The 24,400-nt window shown below is 42.4% G+C and overlaps 1 protein-coding gene across 1 annotated transcript in view; it reads left to right on the plus strand.

The window, feature by feature from the left end:
- The first annotated feature begins 8,061 nt into the window (after nucleotides 1-8,061).
- The window catches only part of LOC139561290 (SAP domain-containing ribonucleoprotein-like), a 60,353-nt gene continuing 44,014 nt past the window's right edge, over nucleotides 8,062-24,400 (plus strand). Inside the window, exons 1-6 of the mRNA XM_071378282.1 lie at nucleotides 8,062-8,277; nucleotides 11,449-11,548; nucleotides 12,059-12,099; nucleotides 12,229-12,302; nucleotides 12,658-12,709; nucleotides 23,282-23,355. Of these exons, the coding sequence (XP_071234383.1) occupies nucleotides 8,245-8,277; nucleotides 11,449-11,548; nucleotides 12,059-12,099; nucleotides 12,229-12,302; nucleotides 12,658-12,709; nucleotides 23,282-23,355 (374 nt within the window). The 5' untranslated portion in view covers nucleotides 8,062-8,244. The remainder of the gene's footprint in view (nucleotides 8,278-11,448; nucleotides 11,549-12,058; nucleotides 12,100-12,228; nucleotides 12,303-12,657; nucleotides 12,710-23,281; nucleotides 23,356-24,400) is intronic.

Genomic DNA, 24,400 nt, shown 5'->3' on the forward strand with positions numbered 1-24,400 from the left:
TATGAATATTACGAATTTGTCTTGTGTTATAACCTCACTGGCAGTAAATCTTTGGCAGATTTTGAATCTAGCCATGACATAGGAAATCTGAATAATTCTGCGTTCATAACCAAGTGGGAATTTACCACATACGACTGGTAGAAATCCACTAGCTATCATGCTTGTTTAAAAAAAAACATTCAGAAATTGGATCTGGGGACCCATGCCAAATCTTTTCAGTCTCCTGAGGGAGAAAAGGTGTTGTCATGCCCTCTTCACGACTGTCTTGGTGTGTTTGAACCATGATAGTTTGTTGGTGATGTGGACACAAAGGAACTTGAAACTCTCGACCCGCTCCACTACTGCCCCATCGATGTTAATAGGGGTGTGTTCGGCCTGCCTTTTCCTGTAGTCCACGATCAGCTCCTTTGTCTTGCTCACATTGAGGGAGAGGTTGTTGTCCTGGCACCACACTGCCAGGTCTCAGCTTATAGGGAGGAGGTCAGTCTCATCATTGTTGGGGATCAGACCTACCACTGTGTCGTCAGCAAAGTTAATGATTGTGTTGGAGTCGTGTTTGGCCACACAGTCGTGGGTGAACAGAGTAAAGGGTGGGACTAAGCACGCACCCCTGAGGGGCCCCAGTGTTGAGGATCAGCGTGGCAGATGTGTTGTTGCCTACCCTTATCACCTGGGGGTGGCCCGTCAGGAATTCCAGGATCCAGTTGCAGAGGGAGGTGTTTAGTCCCAGAGTCCTTAGTTTAGTGATGAGCTTTATGGGCGCTATGGTGTTGAACGCTGAGCTGTAGTCAATGAACAGCATTCTCAGGATTTTTTTTATAAGCGTCCGGATTAGCGTTCTGTAGCGTAGCATGGTTTAGATGCAGCTGCACAACATAGCTCTTAAAGGGGCAATGTCTTAACAGGGCAATGTTGTGTCCAATGGGGTAAATGCAGATGGACAAACCGCATGCTTCAGCCTAGGTACATTTTTATTGGCACTATGCTTCATCAGTTGGCCTGCAGGTCATAATGCCTATTGCTAAAAGCACATCTGATAATATAGACTATACACAGGCTATATGCATGGTACAATATGTTATTGGGCCTATTTCTGGAGGTGGAATTTATGTTTTAGATGGTGTCAACATTTTATTATCATTCATTTTGAAGTAGAATGTCCTTTTAAAAAGTCTCCAGACCTGAGCTTATCAGTCCTTCTGCATAAAAATGATCTCTGGGAGGATCCCGGACCCCCTAAGCAAGGGGACTTGAGTTGGTCAAATTCGCTGTTTAATACATGTGCAAAATGATCCTCTTTCCCTAAAAGCATGATGGTCATGGCTTTTATTACATGAAAGGGGAGGTCAATTTAGCGATCTGAGATCGACTTAAGTTTCAGTCATGGGATTTTTGTGTTGTTGCTTTAACCCCTGTGAATGCATCCAACTGGTATTTACAACTTCACAACTGACAAATTCCCACTTTCCACTTGGTTATGAATGCAGCATAAGTCCGAATCCCAAATCAACTCCTTAACCCTATGCACTTGTGAGAGGATTTGATTGATTTATAAGCAATATGGCGAAACTTCCATGTAGTCTATCAGAAGGCGAGGTTATGATTATCATATTGCTTACATATATTGAATCCACTCAGATCTCCACAAATGCATTGGACCTAAATTAGATTTTGGGCTCGATCAAATATGTTCTATTATATTGAGAAGACAGTCGAGTGACGCTCTAACAATGGAAACGCGTGTCCTCAAATATGGATGGCAGGTGGGAGGAAGCAAGATCAGGTGGGACCATAGAGTACCACAGAATGAGTCATAATACCCATAAAACCTAGCGGTCAAACAGGGAAACGGTTCCAATTGTTTTTCCACCATTTTTTTCTATAGGGGATTTTAGAAAGACTTCAAATAAACACGTCAACCATAAACTTTTAGTTTATGGTTGACGCAGCTGGTAGGCCATTAGCTAACCTAACGTAGCAGGCGTAAAAGAAACACCTGAAACTGTTGGGGGAAGTTCTCTTCTGCACTGTTGAACCAATCTAGTAAATGTGGAGGAGGAGTTAAGATGGAGTGTCGCCTCGCTAACGTCCAAAAACAGAAGTCGGGTTACAGGCTGTCTTTCCATTTCCCATGGAAACCGGAACATCTGTTTGTTGGGGACTCGGCAGGCTATCCATTAGCCAATCAGTGTTTCTCAAGGAGTTCAAAGCATGTGAATGCATCCAACTGGTATTTACGACATCACAACTAATAACTTTCCCTCTTGGTTATGAACGCAGCATCAATATACACTACATGACCAAGAGTATGTGAACACTTGCTTGTCGAACGTCTCATTCCAAAATCATGGAAATTAATATGGAGTTTGCTCCTATAACAGCCTCCACTCTTATGGGAAGGCTTTCCACTACATGTTTGAACATTGTTGCGGGGACTTCCATTCAGCCACAAGCGCATTAGTGAGGTCGGCACTGATGTTGGGCGATTAGGCCTGACTCGCAGTCGGCGTTCCAATTCATCCCAAAGGTGTTCAATGGGGTTGAGGTCAGGGCTCTGTGCAGGCCAGTCAAGTTCTTCCACACTGATCTCAACAAACCATTTCTGTATGGACCTTGCTTTGTGCACAGGGACATTGTCATGCTGTAAGAGGAAAGGGCCTTCCCCAAACTGTTGCCACAAAGTTGGAAGCATAGAATCGTCTAGAATGTCATTGTATGCTGTAGCGTTAAGATTTCCCTTCACTGGAACCAAGGGGCCTAGACCGAATCATGAAAAACAGCCCTAGACCATTATTCCTCCTCCACCAAACTTTACAGTTGGCACTATGCATTGGGGCAGGTAGCGTTCTCCTGCGATCCGCCAAACTCAGATTCACCCGTCAGACTGCCATATGGTGAAGCATGATTCATCACTCCAGAGAATGCATTTCCACTGCTCCAGTGTCTAATGGCGCCGAACTTTACACTACCCCAGCCGACGCTTGGCATTGCGCATGGTGATCTTAGGCTTGTGTGCGACTGTTCGGCAATGGAAACCCATTTCATGAAGCTCCTGACTAACCGTTATTGTGCTGACCTTGCTTCCAGAGGCAGTTTGGAACTATATAGTGAGTGTTGCAACCGAGGACAGATAATTTTTATGCGCTTCATCACTCCGCACTGTTCTGTTCTGTGAGCTTTTGTGGCCTACCACTTCCCGGCTGAGCCGTTGTTGCTTCTAGATGTTTCCACTTCACAATAACAGCACTTAAAGTTGACTGGGGCAGCTCTAGCAGGGCAGAAATATGATGAACTGACTTGTTGGAAAGGTTGCATCCTATGACGGTGCCACGTTGAAAGTCACTGAGCCCTTCAGTAAAGCCATTCTACTGACAATGTTTGTCTATGGAGATTGTATGGCTGTGTGCTCAATTGTATACACCTGTCAGCAACTGGTGTACCTTAAATAGCTGAATCCACTAATTTGAAGGGATGTCCACATACTTTTGTATATATAGTGCCAATAATTCTATCTTCATTATTCCTGCTTACAAGCAAAAACTAAAGCCGGTAGTACCAGTGACTCACTCAATACAGAAGTGGTCAGATGATGCGGATGCTACGCTACAGGACTGTTTTGCTAGCAGAGAGTGGAATATGTTCCATTATTCATCCAATGGCATTGAGGAGTATACCACTGTTAAGATATTTTATCAAGGTTTAAGATAAATGATTAAATAATTCTACACAGAAACTTAACCATTAGGATTAGAGGTTATGTAGCATGGACAAGGGGTAATTAAAAATGGTAACCATTGTGGAAGAAAGGAATGTATGTTTGAACCGACCAAGCTATAACTCTGTTGAGATAAGAGAAGATAGCAAGAGCCCCTCTAGGTTTTCCGTATCTGGGGGGGAACTGGAACTGTCAGCTAAGTGGTAATAAACTGTGGTGAGACTTCAGGAGATAATCCAGATATAGTGTGTAAATGTATGTGCGTTAGTGTGTTGGAATGGACTTTTGGTCAGCTTTGTCCTTGTCAGAGAAGAGGAGGGACCTTTAGAAAGCTATGACGCTATGTGGGATATATATACTAATGTAAATTATATTTTGATCTAGAGCTCTCTCGAGAATAAACGCTATTGATTAATTTGGTGGCTGGTCTTTGTCTATTTTATGCAAATAAGAACCTTACAAATTCTTATAAACGGACAGAGTGTTTGCTTTGTTATAATTAAATTGGTTAACGAACACATAGGAATCAAATTCCTTTAACAACCACCTCAGTCACCGGCTTCATCAATAAGTGCATCAATGACATCGCCCCCACAGTGACCGTACATACATATCCCAACCAGAAGCAATGGATTACAGGCAACATCTGCACCGAGCTAGAAGCTAGAGCTGCTGCTTTCAAGGAGCGGGAGTCTAATCCAGACTCTTATAAGAAATCCCGCTATGCCCTCAGATGAACCATCAAACAGGCAAAGCGTCAATACAGGACTAAGATTGAATCCTACTACACTGGCTCTGACAATCGTCGGATGTGGCAGGGCTTGCAAACTATTACAAACTACAAAAGGAAACCCAGCCGCGAGCCTACCAGACAGGCTAAATGCCTTTTATGCTCGCTTCGAGGCAAGCAACACTGAAACATGCATGAGTGCACCAGCTGTTCCGGATGACTGTGTGATCACGCTCGCCGTAGCTGATGTGAGCAAGACGTTTAAACATGTCAACATTCACAAGGCTGGCGGATTACCAGACGGAATACCAGAACGCGTACTCCGATTATGCGCGGACCAACTGGCAAGTGTCTTCACCGACGTTTTCAACCTCTCCCTGACCAAGTCTGTAATACCTACATGTTTCAAGCAGACCACCATAGTCCCTGTGCCCAAGAAAGCGAAGGTAACCTGCCTAAATTATTACCACCCCGTAGCACTCACATTGGTAGCCATGAAGTCCGTTGAAAGGCTGGTCATGGCTCACATCAACACCATCATCCCGGAAACCCTAGGCCCACTCTAATTCGCATACCGCCCCAACAGTTCCACAGATTACACAATCTCAATTGCACTCCACACTACCCTTTCCCACCTGGACAAAAGAAACACCTATGTGAGAATGCTGTGCAGCACGCAGCTCAGCGTTCGACACCATAGTGCCCACAAAGCTCATCACTAAGCTAAGTACCCTGGGACTCAGCAACTGGATCCTGCACTTCCTGACGGGCTGCCCCCAGGTGGTAAGGGTAGGCAGTAACACATCTGACACACTGATCTTCAACACGGGGGCCCCTCAGGGGTGTGTGCTTAGTCCCACCCTGTACTCCCTGTTAACCCACGACTGCGTGGCCAAGCACGACTCCAACACCATCATTAAGTTTGCTGATGACACAATGGTGGTAGGCCTGATCACCGACAACGATGAGACGGCCTATAAGGAGGACGTCGGAGACCTGGCAGTGTGGTGCCAGGATAACAACCTCTCCCTCAATGTGAGCAAGACTAAGTAGATTATTGTGGACTACAGGAAAAGGAGGGCCGAACACGCCCCGATTCACATCGAGTGGGTCAAGAGTTACGTTTCTTGGTGTCTACATCACCAACAAACTATCATGGTCCAAACACACCAAGACAGTTGTGAAGAGGGCACAACAACGTATTTTCCCCTCAGGAGACTGAAAAGATTTGGCATGGGTCCCCAAATCCTCAAAAAGTTCTAAAGCTGCACAATTGAGAGCATCTTGACCGGTTGTTAACTGCTCGACATCCGACCGTAAGGCGCTACAGACAGTAGTGCATACGACCCAAGACATCACTGGGGCCAAGTTTTCTGCCATTTAGGACCTACAGTGGGGAGAACACGTATTTGATACACTGCCGATTTTGCAGGTTTTCCTACTTACAAAGCATGTAGAGGTCTGTAATTTTTATCATAGGTACACTTCAACTGTGAGAGACGGAATCGAAAACAAAAATCCAGAAAATCACATTGTATGATTTTTAAGTAATTAATTTGCATTTTATTGCAAGACATAAGTATTTGATCACCTATCAACCAGTAACAATTCCGGCTCTCACAGACCTGTTAGTTTTTCTTTAAGAAGCCCTCCTGTTCTCCACTCATTACCTGTATTAACTGCACCTGTTTGAACTCGTTACCTGTATACAAGACACCTGTCCACACACTCAATCAAACAGACTCCAACCTCTCCACAATGGCCAAGACCAGAGAGCTGTGTAAGGACATCAGGGCTAAAATTGTAGACCTGCACAAGGCTGGGATGGGCTACAGGACAATAGGCAAGCAGCTTGGTGAGAAGGCAACAACTGTTGGCGCAATTATTAGAAAATGGACAAAGTACAAGATGACGGTCAATCACCCTCGGTCTGGGGCTCCATGCAAGATCTCACCTCGTGGGGCATCAATGATCATGAGGAAGGTGAGGGATCAGCCCAGAACTACACGGCAGGACCTGGTCAATTACCTGAAGAGAGCTGGGACCATGGTCTCAAAGAAAACCATTAGTAACACACTACGCCGTCATGGATTAAAATCCTGCAGCGCACGCAAGGTCCCCCTGCTCAAGCTAGCGCATATCCAGGCCCGTCTGAAGTTTGCCAATGACCATCTGGATGATCCAGATGAGGAATGGGAGAAGATCATGTGGTCTGATGAGACAAAAATAGAGCTTTTTGGTCTAAACTCCACTCGCCGTGTTTGGAGGAAGAAGAAGGATGAGTACAACCCCAAGAACACCATCCCAACCGTGAAGCATGGAGGTGGAAACATAATTCTTTGGGGATGCTTTTCTGCAAAGGGGACAGGACGACTGCACCGTATTGAGGGGAGGATGGATGGGGCCATGTATCGCGAGATCTTGGCCAACAACCTCCTTCCCTCAGTAAGAGCATTGAAGATGGGTCGTGGCTGGGTCTTCCAGCATGACAACGACCCGAAACACACAGCCAGGGCAACTAAGGAGTGGCTCCATAAGAAGCATCTCAAGGTCCTGGAGTGGCCTAGCCAGTCTCCAGACCTGAACCCAATAGAAAATCTTTGGAGGGAGCTGAAAGTCCGTATTGCCCAGCGACAGCCCCGAAACCTGAAGGATCTGGAGAAGGTCTGTATGGAGGATTGGGCCAAAATCCCTGCTGCAGTGTGTGCAAACCTGGTCAAGAACTACAGGAAACATATGATCTCTGTAATTGCAAACAAAGGTTTCTGTACCAAATATTAAGTTCTGCTTTTCTGATGTATCAAATACGTATGTCATGCAATAAAATGCTAATTAATTACTTAAAAATCATACAATGTGATTCTCAGGATTTTTGTTTTAGATTCCGTCTCTCACAGTTGAAGTGTACCTATGATAAAAATTACAGACCTCTACATGCTTTGTAAGTAGGAAAACCTGCAAAATCGGCAGTGTATCAAATACTTCCTTCTCCCCACTGGTATATACTAGGCGGTGTCAGAGGAAGGCCCTAAAAATTGTCAAAGACTCCAGTCACCCAAGTCGTAGACTGTTCTCTCTGCTACCGCACGGGAAGCGGTACCAGAGTTACAAGTCTTAGTCCAAAAGACTCCTTGACAGATTCCACCCCCAAGCCATAACACTGCTGAACAATTAATCAAATGGCCAACCGGACTATTTGCATTGACAACCCCCCTTTTGTTTTTACACTGCTGCTACTCACTGTTGATTATATATGCATATGCATTGGCTAACCTGTATCCCCGCACATTGACTCGGTACCGTACAATGTATATAGTCTCATTATTGTTATTGTTTTATTTTTATTCTTAAGAAAATAGTTAACTGCATTGTTGGTTAAGAGCTTTTAAGTAAGGATTTCACGGTAAGGTGTACACCTGTTGCATGTGACAAATAAGATTTGATTTAGTGTAGCTATAAATCACTTAGTTAGCTGTGTTTACACAGGGAGCCCAATTCTGATGTTTTGCCCAATTATTGACAAAAGATCTGATCTGTTTGGTCAAAATATCAATACTTTGGCAAAGGATAAGATATGGGCTGCCAGTGTAAATGCAACCGTAGTTGCTGTGGGAATGACGAAAAAAAGAAAGTAAAAATCTTCACACAAAGTTTCGCAAGATGGCAGCACCACTTAACATTGCTACCATTTCACGAGTATAAGCGGCATATATCCAATCATCGGTCGTTTTATTATACCGTTCACTAAAACGCATTACCATTGGATAATTTTCTTCCGCGCTTACCCTATACAAACAAGATGGCTGGGGTTGTTGAACTCCAGAAATTGAAGGTGAGAACTATTTAAAAAGGAATCAAATCCAATACATAAGTAATTCCTTATAGTCTGGCATCGTGTAAAATGTATAAGTAATTTACGTATTGTACGGTTTACCACTCCACTCACTAGATAATGTAGTTGTGCGGTAGTAATACACCGTGTGATTTGCCTGCAAATGGAAGCTAGCTACCTAACACAGCTGTCTGCTAGTGTTAGCTAGCTAGCTAACTAACACGCACGTTCGTTACTGTAAAACATTAAATAACCGAGAGCGTCGTCATTTGACCAGCTAGTTGCACGAATTAATTTAGCTAATAAATACATTTTACCTAGCAAAGTAATTGTATTCTTAGCTAGTTCTGGTAGCTACCTAGTTTGATTAATCAGGCTGTAATACACAATTGGTATATAAAGCTTTATAGCCGATTTATGCTTGATCTGGCAATGCGAGCGGAAGCTCCGTACGGAAGGTGACACGATTACGACGCCTCGGGTGGCTTGTGGAAGCCAAATCGAGCTTCGCACGGCGATGCTTCCTCTTCCGCTAGGAGGTTTAACGGCGGTTGGCATCAAATAAATGTTGGATTACCGCCACCTACTAAACTGAAATATAGATCCCTTTAATGTTGCTCGAAAAAAATAACATAAATACCATATCATCTAATACTACACACACACAGAACAAAAACATACTCCACTATTTAAACATATTTAGTCCTACTTCAGGCCAACAGTCTGAAATGATGGAACACGACCACTTAACAGGCTCCCGAGTGGCGCAGCGGTCAAAGGCACTGCATCCAGGTTGTATCACATCCGGCTGTGATTGGGAGTCCCATAGTGCGGCGCACAATTGGCCCAGCGTCGTCCGGGTCAGGATTTGGCAGGGGTAGGCCGTCATTGTAAATAAGAATTTGTTCTAAACTGACTTGCCTGGTTAAATAATCAAAATCAAATTGATTTATATAGCCCTTCTTACATCAGCTGATATCTCAAAGTGCTGTACAGAAACCCAGCCTAAAACCCCAAACAGCAAGCAATGCAGGTGTAGAAGCACGGTGGCTAGGAAAAACTCCCTAGAAAGGCCAAAACCTAGGAAGAAACCTAGAGAGGAACCAGGCTATGAGGGGTGGCCAGTCCTCTTCTGGCTGTGCCGGGTGGAGATTATAACAGAACATGGCCAAGATGTTCAAATATTCATAAATTACCAGCATGGTCAAATAATAATAATCACAGTAGTTGTTGAGGGTGCAGCAAGTCAGCACCTCAGGAGTAAATGTCAGTTGGCTTTTCATAGCCGATCATTAAGAGTATCTCTACCGCTCCTGCAGTCTCTAGAGAGTTGAAAACAGCAGGTCTGGGACAGGTAGCACGTCCGGTGAACAGGTCAGGGTTCCATAGCCGCAGGCAGAACAGTTGAAACTGGAGCAGCAGCACGGCCAGGTACACTGGGGACAGCAAGGAGTCATCATGCCAGGTAGTCCTGAGGCATGGTCCTAGGGCTCAGGTCCTCCGAGAGAGAAAGAGAGAATTAGAGAGAGCATACTTAAATTCACACAGGACACCGGATAAGACAGGAGAAGTACTCCAGATATAACAAACTGACCCTAGCCCCCCCGACACATAAACTACTGCAGCATAAATACTGGAGGCTGAGACAGGAGGGGTCAGGAGACACTGTGGCCCCATCCGATGATACCCCCGGACAGGGCCAAACAGGAAGGATATAACCCCACCCACTTTGCCAAAGCACAGCCCCCACACCACTAGAGGGATATCTTCAACCACCAACTTACCATCCTGAGACAAGGCCGAGTATAGCCCACAAAGATCTCCGCCACGGCACAACCCAAGGGGGGGGCGCCAACCCAGACTGGAAGATCACGTTAGTGACTCAACCCACTCAAGTGACGCACCCCTCCTAGGGACTGCATGAAAGAGCACCAGTAAGCCAGTGACTCAGCCCCTGTAATAGGGTTAGAGGCAGAGAATCCCAGTGGAGAGAGGGGAACCGGCCAGGCAGAGACAGCAAGGGCGTATGAAGTATGAATGCTCTGGCCAGTGGTGTAAAGTACTTAAGTATAAATACTTTAAAGTACTACTTAATTCATTTTTTGGAGTACTTTACTATGTATATTTTGGACAACTTTTACTTCACTACATTCTTAAAGAATATAATGTACTTTTTACTCCATACATTTTCCCTGACACCCATAAGTACTCTTTACATTTTTAATACTTTGCAGGACATGAAAATTGTCCAATTCACGCAATTATCAAGAGGTCATCCCTACTGCCTCTGATCTGGTGGACTCAATAAACACATGCTTCGTTTGTAAATTGTGTATGAGTGTTGGAGTGTGCTCCTGGCTATCTGTAAACAAAAAAATATGAAATCTGTGCTGTCTGGTTTGCTTAATATAAGTAATTTGAAAGATTTATACTTTTACTTTTAATACTTAAGTGTATATTAGCAATAACATGTACTTTTGATACTTAAGTATATTTAAAAGTATCTTTACTTTTACTCAAGTATGACAATTGAGTATTTTTTCCCACAACTGACCGTATCGCCATAAATGGTGTATGGCCAATGCAGAAAACGGATGAACCATACAGAGCCTTTAACGCCTCATGTCCACCAGATGCATCGACGTCTTTGCAGCGGAAAATATTCATTGTCAATGGTACAGTCCACAATGATACGTTGGGAATGCCGCACTAGGCTGCAGTGCGTTCTGTGTACCGCATGCGTTCAATATTTTCAACTAGTGGTTGCTTTACTGTGCGGTGGTACAAACGAAGGTACACACAGACTTTTAGCTAGTTGAAAAGTGAAGAACGTGTGTCAAGTACGGAAAATGCGGGCTTGACATCCAGCAAAACAAAACTCATATGCACCTGGTGGACATCGGGTGTTAGCTCTTGAAAACTGCCTTCTCCCTTGCCTGGAAACCCTATTGCATTGAGTTCTACGTCAGGCAGATGGTCTGTTGCCAATGGCTGCATTGTTGTGCCAAAACTCTTTACTAATGTGGTAGCCATGTTTTTATGACTGATTTAGTGAATTTTTTTGTAGTTGACCTTTTTATATAAATGCAATCAATGTTAATTGACAGCTGTATTATATGCATACGCTCTTCACTAAAAGTCTTCTACATTTGTTGACCCTACCTTCTTCAGTTGGCTGAGCTCAAGCAGGAGTGTGCTGTGAGGGGATTGGCCGTGAAAGGAAACAAAGGTGACCTTATTGGCCGGTTGCAGGCGTACCTTGAGGAGCATGGTATGATGGACTTGTCTTTCTTCCACTAACACTTACTCTTTTCTTACCAGCACTGATTGTAAAATGTAGCCTAAATTAGTAAAAAGAATTGTATGAAGGCATAATGTTCCCCTGCCCTGTGAATGAAGTGATGGGTAGTTCACTTCAGTTCCAAATATTAGCATAATGTATTGTCATGTTTAGGTGTCGGTATGTCTGTGGTTTCTTATTTTTGCTCAGTAACAAACACTTTCTTTCCCTAAGATCGACATTTTCTCTTGATTTGTTTCTGAACTCACCTTAACAAAACCACTGCAATATATACCTTACTCTTTCTTGGATGTTGTCATGAAATGTCTTGATTTCTCCAATAACTGAACCTTGGTTTGGTAGATGTATGTAGCATTATTCTCTCCGACAGATGGCGTATACATTCTCTTCTGTACTATGCTCGGTTAAATATTCTTGTTTTTCAGCCAACTTGTCTTGAAAATGTGAGGAACATTTTGTGTTTTACCTTTTATGTTACAGAAGATGAGGTGAACGAAGAGGAGGTTTTGGTAGAGTTGGAGGTAAGCATGTGAAACATGTTTAATAAAAATATGATTGTTTAAAGACTTATTTTTTCAGAATATTTTACTCTTATAATATTTCAGAATATTTAAAATTGTGCTGATTACCTGCTTGGTGTATATTTACAGGACAATCCTAAAGAGGAGGAAATCAGTGAAACACCTGCAGAAGTGGCAGTAGAAGAGGCAGCTGTACCTGAAAAGTCAGTACTCTATTTGTTACTCAAACCTACCTATAGGATGTTTCATGTCCTAATGACTGATGGTTATTATGTGATTGAAGTGGGCCTAGCCTAATCATTGTTATCGTGATTCTCATGGCAAATTCAGCAGTTTTTCAACATGTTAAGATAAAGCTTGATGTTGGCATCTTCCTTTTTTAGTCTTTGAATGTCAGTCATGATCAATTTAGGTTGTCATACGGTATGTACAAGATGTCTTTGGGGGATTATTTCACTGGATGTGCAGTGGATTATTTTTAACCAATAGAGGGCAGGCTAGGTTTACAAAGTTTTCCACTGGATAGTTTATTCAACTTCACATTTTGTCTTGCTTTAGGGATGCTGAGAAGCAAGTTGTAAAAATCACTGCCCCATCAGTTGCGGATGAGGTATGTAGTACAATATTCTAATTGTGTGCATGATGCACACAATAACTGCATTAAATAGCTAGATTTAAAATCTTGTTTTCATCATCAGCTCTGGGTCGTTCCATTTAATTTCAATCAGTTTTGACTCAGCCCATTTGATTTGACTGAAACCTTCTATATATATTTGCCCATGGTCGAAGTGGTCAGAAAGTTACTTTTTGGAACTGAAAGACAAACATTTAGGTGATGGAGGTGCTAAAAATTCACCCATTTTGCATACCCCATCCTACCATGAGACATCCATGTCTTCATCAGTGGAAAAGATAAACAGTTGAGTTTGATATAATTTAAAAGCTTACAAACAGGGTTGTCAAACAATTTAATAATTTATAGATAAATAAACATTGTCATTTTTTTTCTCCTTTAACATCAATTATCTAAAAACACCTGAAGTTAGATGTTTTTCATTTTCGCATATTTTGTAGATTAGACCCTATTTGACGTAATCTCAGGGGTTTGTGTTGTGCCTGCCTTCGGTTGAGACACAGCATACTCTTGAATACAGTGTGGGTGTAATTTAAATAATAGAAATATAATTCATAGAATGGACATATCCCTTTAGACTAAGGGCTGTGGCAGTCATGACATTTCTTTCAGACGGTTATTGTCATTCAAAAGACTGCTGGTCTCATGGTAATTGACAGTTAATGAACATAAACACATTTAGCAGCTCCATGCATACAAGCCGCTGATACGCGCCTTTGGAACATCTAGATAAAACATTTTTTTAAGTCTAACAAATCAATTTAATATACACCATCACAAAAAAAAACATTATTTTAGACCGGTCTAAAGAAACATTATGATACAAAGAAAATGTATTTCAAAAGTAAATAATGAGTTGGCCTACTGTGTGTTATCTGGCTATGTGCCATTCCATAGGCTGTCAGCTTGTTCGTTTAGCAGATAGGATATGCTTATAAGTCCCGTGCCATTATTTCATATTATATGATTTTATAGTAGGAATAATATAATTTAACTTAGCAGAATAAAATAGAAAATATATTTTTTCCATTCCAGAGTGCACATATGAAGTGGCTATGTTGAGCGTAAAAGTGATCATTTGAAACAGGTCCTATATGCTAGATTTAGAGTTATTTGGCCACTTTAGTTGTGAATGATACAAACCTTAGAATGTCTTAGAAATCAGAACATACAGTATATGGGCTGCATGGCGCGACTATAGGCTATTGATGATTTGTGAAAGTCCCCCAAAAAGTTTGCGCTCTGTTCTTTGCCTCAAGTTGCATACGCTGTTCTCTCATAAAGTGATCATATACTGAACGAAAATAAGAACGCAACATGCAAAAATGTATGATTTTGTTGAGTTTCCGTTCATATAAGGAAATCAGTCAATTGAAATAAATATATTAGGCCATAATCTATGGATTTCACATGACTGGGCAGGGGGCGCAGCCATGAGTGGGCCTGGGAGGGCATAGGCCCACCCACTTGGGAACCAGGCCCAACCAATCAGAATGAGTTTTTCCCCACAAAAGGGATTTATTACAGACAGAATTACTCTTCAGTTTCATCAGCTGTCCGGGTGGCTGGTCAATCCCGCAGGTGAAGAAGCTGAATATGGAGGAGTTGGGCTGGTGTGGTCTGTGGTTGTGAGGCCGGTTGGACGTACTGCCAAATTCTCCAAAACGACTTATGGTAGAAAAATTAACATTAAATTATCTGGCAACAGCTCTGGTACACATCCCTGCAGTCATCATGCCAGTTGCACGCTCCCTTAGAACTTGATACAACTGTGGCATTGTGTTGTGTGACAAAACTGCACATTTTAGAGTGGCCTTTTATTGTCCCCAGCACAGGCACCTGTGTAATGATCATGCTGTTTAATCAGCTTCTTGATATGCCACACCTGTCTTGGCAAAGGAGAAATGCTCACTAACTGAAATGTAAACAAATATGTGCACAAAATTTGAGCGAAATAAGCTTTTAATGCGTATGGAACATTTCTGGGATCTTTTATTTCAACTCATGAAACATGGGACCAACACTTTTACATGTTGTGTTTTATATTTTTGTTCAGTATATTTTCAGTATATTTTCACCCATCAGACTAGTCTCAATTTAATCTTGTCTTTACTAAAATGTCAAATTAATTTAGATTTAAAATGGCCAATTATCAAAGGGGCAGGGTAAAAAATACATGTCATCAGTATGCACTCGAATAGCGAATGGAGACTGCTTAGTTTTTTTCAGTCTGGGTAGCGTTCTCCGGTTATTTCACTCCATGCATCATCCATTGTTTGAGGATGCAGCCTCTTACTCAGCAACGTTATATTCCTCCCAAACGCTGAATGCCATGGGTTCTCCAAACCTATTCCTGCAGCTACCCAGTGCTTAATTGGGAAATTGAGTGAAATCTATTCAGGAACATCGATAGTAACATGTTTTCCCAACAAAACATATTTCACCAAACTGTTGACAGCCCCTCTGTGTGCTCGAGAAGGAAATGAAGGCGAGATAGGAGATGGAAATGCACTGTGGTGAGATAGTCTGTACCTAAAGGTAATGTGTCAGCCTATTCATTATATATTCAAAAACAAATGTACTATAATTGTAGGCTAACCCTGTAAGCCGACCTGTAAAATCAATACACTAACAACATCGCCTAGTCCTAGGCCTACATGTTCTCTCCCAGACTCATGGATAGAACGTTTGGAGGATAGCATAAGGTAGCTAACCAGTCTATCAAATATGCATAATTATACAGTCCACACTCAAAGAAGATTACTAGAATTTGTTTTATTTTGGAGTATACGCTAGACCAATTATGTAAAGACATCTTAAATCCGTTTGGAAAAAATTATAATTTCTGCCATGCGTAATATGCGGTAGGCTATGTATTGTATAACTTATTTCAGGCTTGAGCTCATGTATAGGCCTATGGGTATACATAAGCTCTAATATGCCTTTTGGGTGTTTTTAATTAATCATCACCTTAGAATGCACTGCCCATTTCGTTGTGTTATGCTTTGAAACAACATCCACAACGACCATGTTTTCCACTCAGTTTCAACCTAGTGATCAATTTGAAGAAAAAGTACAATCACACTGAGGTGAGTTTTAAAAGCAAGGAACTGTTTTGATGATGTGTTTGTGATTTATGATTTCATTTACACTGTCAGAGTGGTTAGAGGGACAATAGAGCCCTTAGTACCAGGCCATTAGTGACCTGATGGTCATTAGTGAGTTGGGTACTACCAATGTATGTCATGTGGAATTTTACTGCGGTCATAACTCATGACCGCAGGTGTGGTGGTAATATGGTCACCGCAACAGCCCTACTGCAATTTAGTTCGTACATCATTAACATTTTAATTGAGTACACATTTTTACTTCTAATTACTACCACAATGATGGCCACCGGTCCACCCACAGTCGAATGTCAACTTAAATGGTAATGTAAAGTCTGTTATCTGTACAGCGTATTCAGAAAGTATTCAGACCTCATCACTATTTTGTTATGTTACAGCCTTATTTTAAATGGATTAAATTGATGAGGGAAAAAACAATCTACACACACAACCCCATAATGACAAAGCAAAAACTGTTTTTTAGAAATGTTTGCAATCAACTGAAATATAACATTTACATAAGTGTTCAGACCTTTTACTCAGTACTTTGTTGATGCATCTTCGGCAGGGATTACAGCCTCGAGTGTTCTTTGGTATGACGCTACAAGCTTGGCACACCTGTATTTGGGGAGTTTCTGCCATTCTCTGCAGATCCTCTCAAGCTCTGTCAGGTTGGATGGGGAGCCTTGCTGCACAGCTTTTTTTCAGGTCTCTCCATAGATCTTCGATCGGGTTCAAGTCCGGCCTCTGGCTGGGCCACTCAAGGACATTCCGAGACTTGTACCGAAGCCACTCCTGTGTTGTCTTGGCTGTGTGCTTAGGGTTGTTGTCCTGTTGGAAGGTGAACCTTTGCGCCTGTCTGAGGTCCTTAGCATTCTGGAGCAGGTTTTCATCAAGGATCTCTCTGTACTTTGCTCCGTTCATCTTTCCCTCGATCCTGACTAGTCTCCCAGTCCCTGCCGCTGAAAAACATCCCCACAGCATGATTCTGCCACCACCGTGCTTCACCGTCTTCAATGGTTCCAGGTTTCCTCTAGACATGATGCTTGGCATTCAGGCCAAAGAGTTCAATCTTGGTTTCATCAGACCAGAGAATCTTGAGTCCTTTAGGGGTCTTTTGGCGAACTCCAAGCGGGCTATCAAATCCAAATCAGATTTTATTTGTAACATGCACCGCATACAACATGCTTACTTACAAGCCCTTAACCAACAATGTTTTAATAAGTTAAGGAAAAAAAGTGTTAAATAGAAAGTAAAAGTAACAAATAATTCAACAGCGGAGGTAAAATAACAAACGAGGGATACCGGTACAGAGTCAATGTGCGGGGGCACCGGTTAGTCGAGGTAATTGGGGTAATATGTACATGTAGGTATAGTTAAAGTGACTATGCATAGATTATAAACAGAGAGTAGCAGCAGCTTAAAAGAGGGGTCTGGGTAGCACTTTGATTAGCTGTTCAGGAGTCTTATGGCTTGGGGGTAGAAGCTGTTAAGAAGCCTTTTGGACCTCGACTTGGAGCTCCGGTACCGCTTGCTGTGCGGTAGCAGAGAGAACAGTTTATGACTAGGGTGGCTGGAGTCTTTCAATCTGGCCACTCTACCATAAAGGCCTGATTGGTGGAGTGCTGCAGAGATGGTTGTCCTTCTGGAGGGTTCTTTCATCTCGACAGAGGAACTCTGGAGCTCTCTGAGGGTCACCTCCCTGACCAAGGCCCTTCTCCCCTGATTGCTCAGTTTGGCCGGGCGGCCAGGTCTAGGAAGAGTCTTGGTGGTTCTAAACTTATTCCATTTAAGAATGATGGAGGCTAATGTGTTCATGGGGACCTTCTATGCTGCAGAAATGTTTTGGTACCCTTCTCCAGATCTGTGCCTCGACACAATCCTGTCTGAGCTCTACAATTCCTTCGACCTCATGGCTTGGTTTTTGCTCTGACATGCACTGTCATCTGTGGGACCTTTTATGTAGACAGGTGTGTGCCTTTCCAAATCATGTCCAATCAGTTTAATTCAAAATCCCATTTATTAGCCAAAACATGACTCCCACCTTGTATTCAAGATCATGCTGTGTCTCAACCAATGGCGTGCACAACACAAAACACCCGATGATGTAAAATAGGGTCTAAGCTACAACATATGCGAAAATGAAAACATGCTTCTTCTTTTTTTTAGATAATTCAAGTTAAAGGTTAAAAAATTAAAAATGTATTAACCATTTTTTCCAAGAAATTATCAAATAGTTTGACAACCCTGTTTGTAAGCTTTTAAATGATATCAAACTCAACTGTTTATTTTTTCCAGTGATGAAGACATGTATGTCTCATGGTAGGGTGGGGTATGCAAAATGGGTCAACTGACCAACTCTTTCTGGTAAATGTTTTGGCATTCAAGTCCAAAAACTACTTCTACCATTGGCAAATATGCATAGAATCTTTCATTCAAATCCAAAGGGGTTCGGTCAAAAAGTTATTGAAATCAAATGGAATGACCCCTCTTGTAATCCACACTGTGTTGGAATGTGAAACTGATCTATTGTAGGGCTGACCGCAGTTAGTCAACTATTCGATTGTTTGGTCGTTAGGTTGTTGATCGACCAAGATTGTGTTAGTGCTCGACTAAAACAATCTCGGTCGACCAACAGCCTAACGACCAAACAGTCGACCAGTCGACTAATATATACATTACAAGTTTGGACACATCTACTCATTACATGTATGATAATTGTATAATAATTGTGAAGACATCAAAACTATGTAGTAACCAAAAAAGTGACTACCTCATGAAGCTCAACCAGCTTTATGAGGTAGTCACCTGGAATGCTTTTCCAATAGTCTTGAAGGAGTTCCCACATATGTTAAGCACTTGTTAGGTGCTTTTCCTTCACTCTGCGGTTCAACTCATCCTAAACCCATCCTAAACCATCTCAATTGGGTTGAGGTTGGGTGATTTGTGGAGGCCAGGTCATCAGATGCAGCACTCCATCACTCTCCTTCTTGGTCAAATAGCCCTTACACAGCCTGGAGGTGTGTTGGGTCATTGTCCTGTTGAACAACAAATGATAATCCCACTAAGCGCAATCCTGATGGGATGACGTATCGCTGCAGAATGCTGTGGTAGCCATGCTGGTTAAGTGTGCCTTGAATTCAAAATTATTCCCTGACAGTGTCACCAGCAATGGACCCCCCACTATCCCACCTCCTCCATGCTTCACGGTGGGAACCACACATGCGGAGATCTTCCGTCTCACAAAGATGCGTGGTTGGAACCAAAAATCTCAAATTTGGACTGGTCAGAAGAAAATGTAGTCAATTTCAGAAGAAAATAATAGCATACTCTGTTGTCCTGATGTGGCTATGCCAAATGGCTGTGGGCTACTCTAGTTAATTTAGCAGACAAGATTGGCTTATAATTCCGTGGCATTATTTATATTTTATATTATGAAGAATACAATTGAACAAAGCTGAATAAAATATAATTATTTTCTCCAAATGATTTCAGGGAGTGCGCACATGCGGCTATTTTTGAGTTATTAATTTCACTTGAGTTCTTCAAACATTGGGCTATATGTTTTGATTTTAAAACATTGATTGTAAGGCTATATGATGAGAGTAATGATGACCTGAAAAAAGTCGCTTGAAAGGCATGAGCACTGATTTGTTTTTTGCGCAGGCTGTACATGCGCCATCAGTCTCTCATTCACAATTTGACAAGCACTTGATAATGCTTTGAATTTCACGGCGGCATCCCCTTTGTGGCCGCAATGCACCCTAAAAAAATCTATGCCTTTTTACGTCCCGGAGTGCTGTTGGGTCCTTCTCCCTGAGTGTGCTCACACGGTTCTCCATCACGTGATCGGGTCATTATCACAGGCTACAAGACAGACGCATCGGGGATGCAACTGCACGCGTCCTAATCCAATTCCGAGGTGCATATTGAAGATATTGGAAGAACCGTCCACATTTACTTTTCTTCAGCCAAGAAGATGAGTAGGGATAACAAACAGCAAAAGCACTATTCTATGTCATTCTACTATCCCCCATAGTACAAAAGTCGACATTCTGTTGTGCAAGAAATAAATATTCCAAGCATAGTCGGGGACAGTTGTGGGATGCGATACAACCGCTAGTATCAAAAAACCTTTTTAGGCAATGCGGCTGACACAACAGATGAAAACGTTTAGCTTAAAATGTTGATAAACTATTAGGCTATTTCTTCACATTATAAGCACAGCGATGTACACATGGTAGTAGGCTTTAAGTGCGAATGTTCCATTAGCGGAAGACACCATTATCAAAAGTGACCGCAAATGCAATTATGCATGTAATATTTTTATTATAAAGGTGCATTGCTATAGTAAAAATTATCTTCCCCAAACTTGAAACTATAGAGGTGCTTTTATATGCCAGATAGGCTCTACACCCCTTGTAAAGCAGATTCGTGTGCTTAATTTTAGGAAGTTATTTAGCCACTTTAGTTGTGATATAAACCTTTTTAAAACATATAGGCCAGGCTACATGAGGTGTGCGACTATGATTCGAAAAGGTCACAAAAAAAGGCATTGTTTCTTATGCTCGGCATCATACATAACATTTACATTACATTTAAGTCATTTAGCAGACGCTCTTATCCAGAGCGACTTACAATAGTGATAATATAGCATTCATAAGTGATAGGTGATAGGCACCTATCAGACTTCTTGATTTAATCTTGTCTTTACATATACACTTTTTTTAAAACATTTTTATTTAACCTTAATTTATCTAGGCAAGTCAGTTAGGAACAAATTCCTATTTACAATGAAGGCCTACCGGCCAAACCCTCCCCTAGCCTGGATGACACTGGGCCAATAGGGAAGTGCACTATCAGACTCCCGATCACGGCCGGTTGTGATACAGCCTGGGATCGAACCAGGGTTTATAGTGACGCCTCTAGCACTGCGATGCAGTGCCTTAGACCGCTGTGCCACTCGGGAGCTCATATATATATATATAAATAATATGTGACATTTGTTTTGATTTAGAATGGACCATTATCATGCACCTGCATCGAAACAACGGGGGCAACTGGAAAAATACACTTAAATAGCGAATGGAGGACGCTTTTCCCCATGGTTTATTTTCATGCCAGCCAGGTAGGCTGTACTCCGGTTGTAAATATTAGCAATGTGCTTAATATTAGGAAAGTTGAGAAATAAATATAGTAGGCGTAGCCTATAGAAAGCTGATGGGATCCTCCAATTTTTATTAGCGGCCATCACTCTGTTTCCTCACGCAATTGCCTAGCCTATTGAAATGTTGCGCAACATGAGCTCATGGGCTCTCATGAAGTGTTTGATTCGATTTTCGAATACATTTGCATTGATGCCAGAGTGATTAGAGGGACAATGGAGTGCTGAGTACCAGGCAGTAAGCAAGTTTGGTAGGTTACTAATAACCAGCAGCATCAGAGCTTGGAAAAGTCTAATTACCGTGACTAAAAGGTAATGTGGAATTTAACTGCCTTCATGACTCGTGACCGCAGGTGTGCCGGTAATACGGTCACTGCAACAGCACTATTCCTTTTCTGTGGCTGTCCTCATGACAGCCAGTTTCATCATAGGGTTGAATGGTTTTTACGACTGCACTTGAAACTTTCAAAGTTCTTGAAATGTTCCGCATTGACTGAACTTCATGTCTTAAAGTAATGATGGATTGTCGTTTCTCTTTGCTTATTTGAGCTGTTCTTGCCATAATGTGGACTTGGTCTTTTACCAAATAGGGCCATCTTCTGTATACCACCCCTACTTTGTCATAACACAACTGATTGGCTCAAACGCATTAAGAAGGAAATAAATTCCACAATTAACTTTTAACAAGGCACACCTGTTAATTGAAATGAATTCCAGGTGACTACCTCGTGAAGCTGGTTGAGAGAATGCCAAGAGTGTGCAAAGCTGTCATCAAGGCAAAGGGTGGCTACTTTGAAGAATATCAAATATCAAATATATTTTGATTTGTTTAATACTTTTTTTGGTTACTATATGATTCCATATGTGTTATTTCGTCGTTTTGATGTCTTCACTATTATTCTACAATGTAGAAAATAGTAAAAATAAAGAAAAACCTTGAATGACTAGGTGTGTCCAAACTTTTGACTGACTGGTACTGTATATACATATATTTATATTTGCGCCCGTCTTAGTGAACTAATCCATTGCGGAGGCCTAGACGAAATGCCAATTTTTGCTTGATTAAAAAATTGTGGAGCTTTCAGAGGCATGATGTTGCCAAAGGGCCTCCCAAATGTTGTAACAATGCAGAGGGCTCTGTATAGCGCCGCATTGACATGATTGGTTGATGGTAGGTGGGGGCGGTACATCATGTAGGAAACACAAACTCACAACAGCTCTGCAATGCTCTGCGAAGCGCAGGAAGTAGGAATGGCCTGACTTCTGCTGAGGCCGTATCACCGTAAATGCTGCATGGCCAATGCAGACGTCGGATTGATCATGCGCCCAGATGCACAATGCACTTCTCTCTTCAGAATACGCTCTCTCCTGCCAATTTGTGCACATTCATTGTTTCTTAACTTCATTGTGTGAATTGTTTGTGTGTTAATTGTTAGTGTATATCAATTCCTTATTACATATATTACCAGTAATACATTTACCGTTAATTCCTACCATTTCTAATCTACAATGTTTGTTACTTTGGTTACTCCTGTCACATTGTTTGCAGAGTGCACAACCTATGCTACACTTGTGAGAAACAAGTTTTGTCAATTTAGTCATTGTTTTTTGTTTTGAGCGCTCCTGTAAATGTTGAGTAAGAATGCGCACGCATGGAAGTATGCCTATAGGCCACCTGGCCTGCGCTCAAATGTAGGCATATAAATGTGCCCATTTGGGGGGTCTGATTAGTATTTCTGATTGGCTTAAGGCACCACTACTAATGACCTGTGGAGCTTCTCAAAGTAATGTTTTCTTCACCACATACAGCAAGCAAACAGTCTGGTTTTACATCCATTGAGAATTACAATAGTTCCTCAATGTATTTAAAAAATCTTCCTATCTCTCTCCCTTTCGGTAATCACTCAGCGTGAAAGGGAAAAATGTCATGCTCTGATCCAGTGGAAACTTCATAAAATTGGCCTAACTGATTACTTCTTATCAGTGCTTGACTTGGACTGAAATAGGTTCCGGTACTCATTTTGGGGGCAGTGACTATTTAGGTGCAGGAGCTCCACAATACTTTTGAGCTAATATTCTTTAAGGAACAGGTTTGAGGTTCCGGTACTCAGCTTCGGTGAGCTCCTGCCCAAGTCGAGCACTGCTTCTTATCCCTTGCGCAATTAGTCTACAGCTGTGTCTGTGCACGGGAAACTCGTAGGGCCCAGAATATTTTATACAATGTTACAAGTTCGCTAGTAGTATGAATATTTAACTTGTATCTATTTGTGTCCACAGAGGCTGCAGAAGAGGGCAGAGCGTTTCAACCTGCCTGCTACTGCTGATAGTAAGAAAGAGGCCCGCGCTGCCAGGTGAGCCCCTGGACCGAATTACACATTATAATGGATCATATGTTGGACCTCGCTTTGTGCACGAGAGCATTGTCATGCTAAAATAGGGAAGGGCCTTCCCCAAACTGTTGCCACAAAGTTGGAAGCACAGAATCGTCTAGAATGTCTAGAATCAAGGGGCCTAGCCCGAACCATGAAAAACAGCCCCAGACCATTATTCCTCCTGGTAGCGTTCTCCTGCCATCCACCAAACTCAGATTGGTCTGTCGGACTGCCAGATGGTGAAGCGTGATTCATCACTCCAGAGTATGCGTTTCAACTGCTCCAGAGTCCAATGCCGGCAAGCTTTGTTTCCAGAGGCAGTTTGGAACTTGGTAGTGAGTGTTGCAACCAAGGACAGACGATTTTTGCGTGCTGCACGATCCAGCACTCGGAGGTCCCTATCTGTGAGCTTGTATGGCCTACCACTTCGCGGCTGAGCTGTTGTTGCTCCTAGACGTTTCTATTTCATAATAACAGCACTTACAGTTGACCAGGGCAGAAATCTGATGAACTGACTTGTTGGAAAGGTGGCAATAGAAGAATCTTAACATTTATTCTAAAACCCACAGTCAGCCAGTGCAGAGACCTTAAAATCGGTGTAATGTGTGTTCTCCGTCTGTTCTTGGTCAGTGCCCGTTCTGCAGCATTCTTTATGTTTCTGACATTTGGGTGAGGTTGAGTCACAAGTGGCGGTGTGTCACGACCGAGAATCCCATGATTCTGCCCACATCCTAGGCAGCACACCTCATGTGTAGTGTGCCTTCCTGAGCTCGACGTACATCTCTGGAGTAGCCTGCCCTTCCATGTCCAGGAGGACCTAGGCCTGGTAGGCCTGGAGGAGGACCAGGATGTTCAGCATGGCTGCTGACTGGGCGGCTACCTTGTAAGACTTCTCTGCCAGGTAAGCGGTAATACGGCATGCTCTGGATGACAGCTGCGGCTTCTCTGCCCCGGAGGCTGTTGAGAGGTGTGAGGCTAAGGCTTCTTCGTGCAGGGGCATGGCCAGATTCCCCAGCTCGGGCTC

Source organism: Salvelinus alpinus, chromosome 2, assembly GCF_045679555.1.
Source record: "Salvelinus alpinus chromosome 2, SLU_Salpinus.1, whole genome shotgun sequence".
Lineage (NCBI taxonomy): Eukaryota > Metazoa > Chordata > Actinopteri > Salmoniformes > Salmonidae > Salvelinus > Salvelinus alpinus.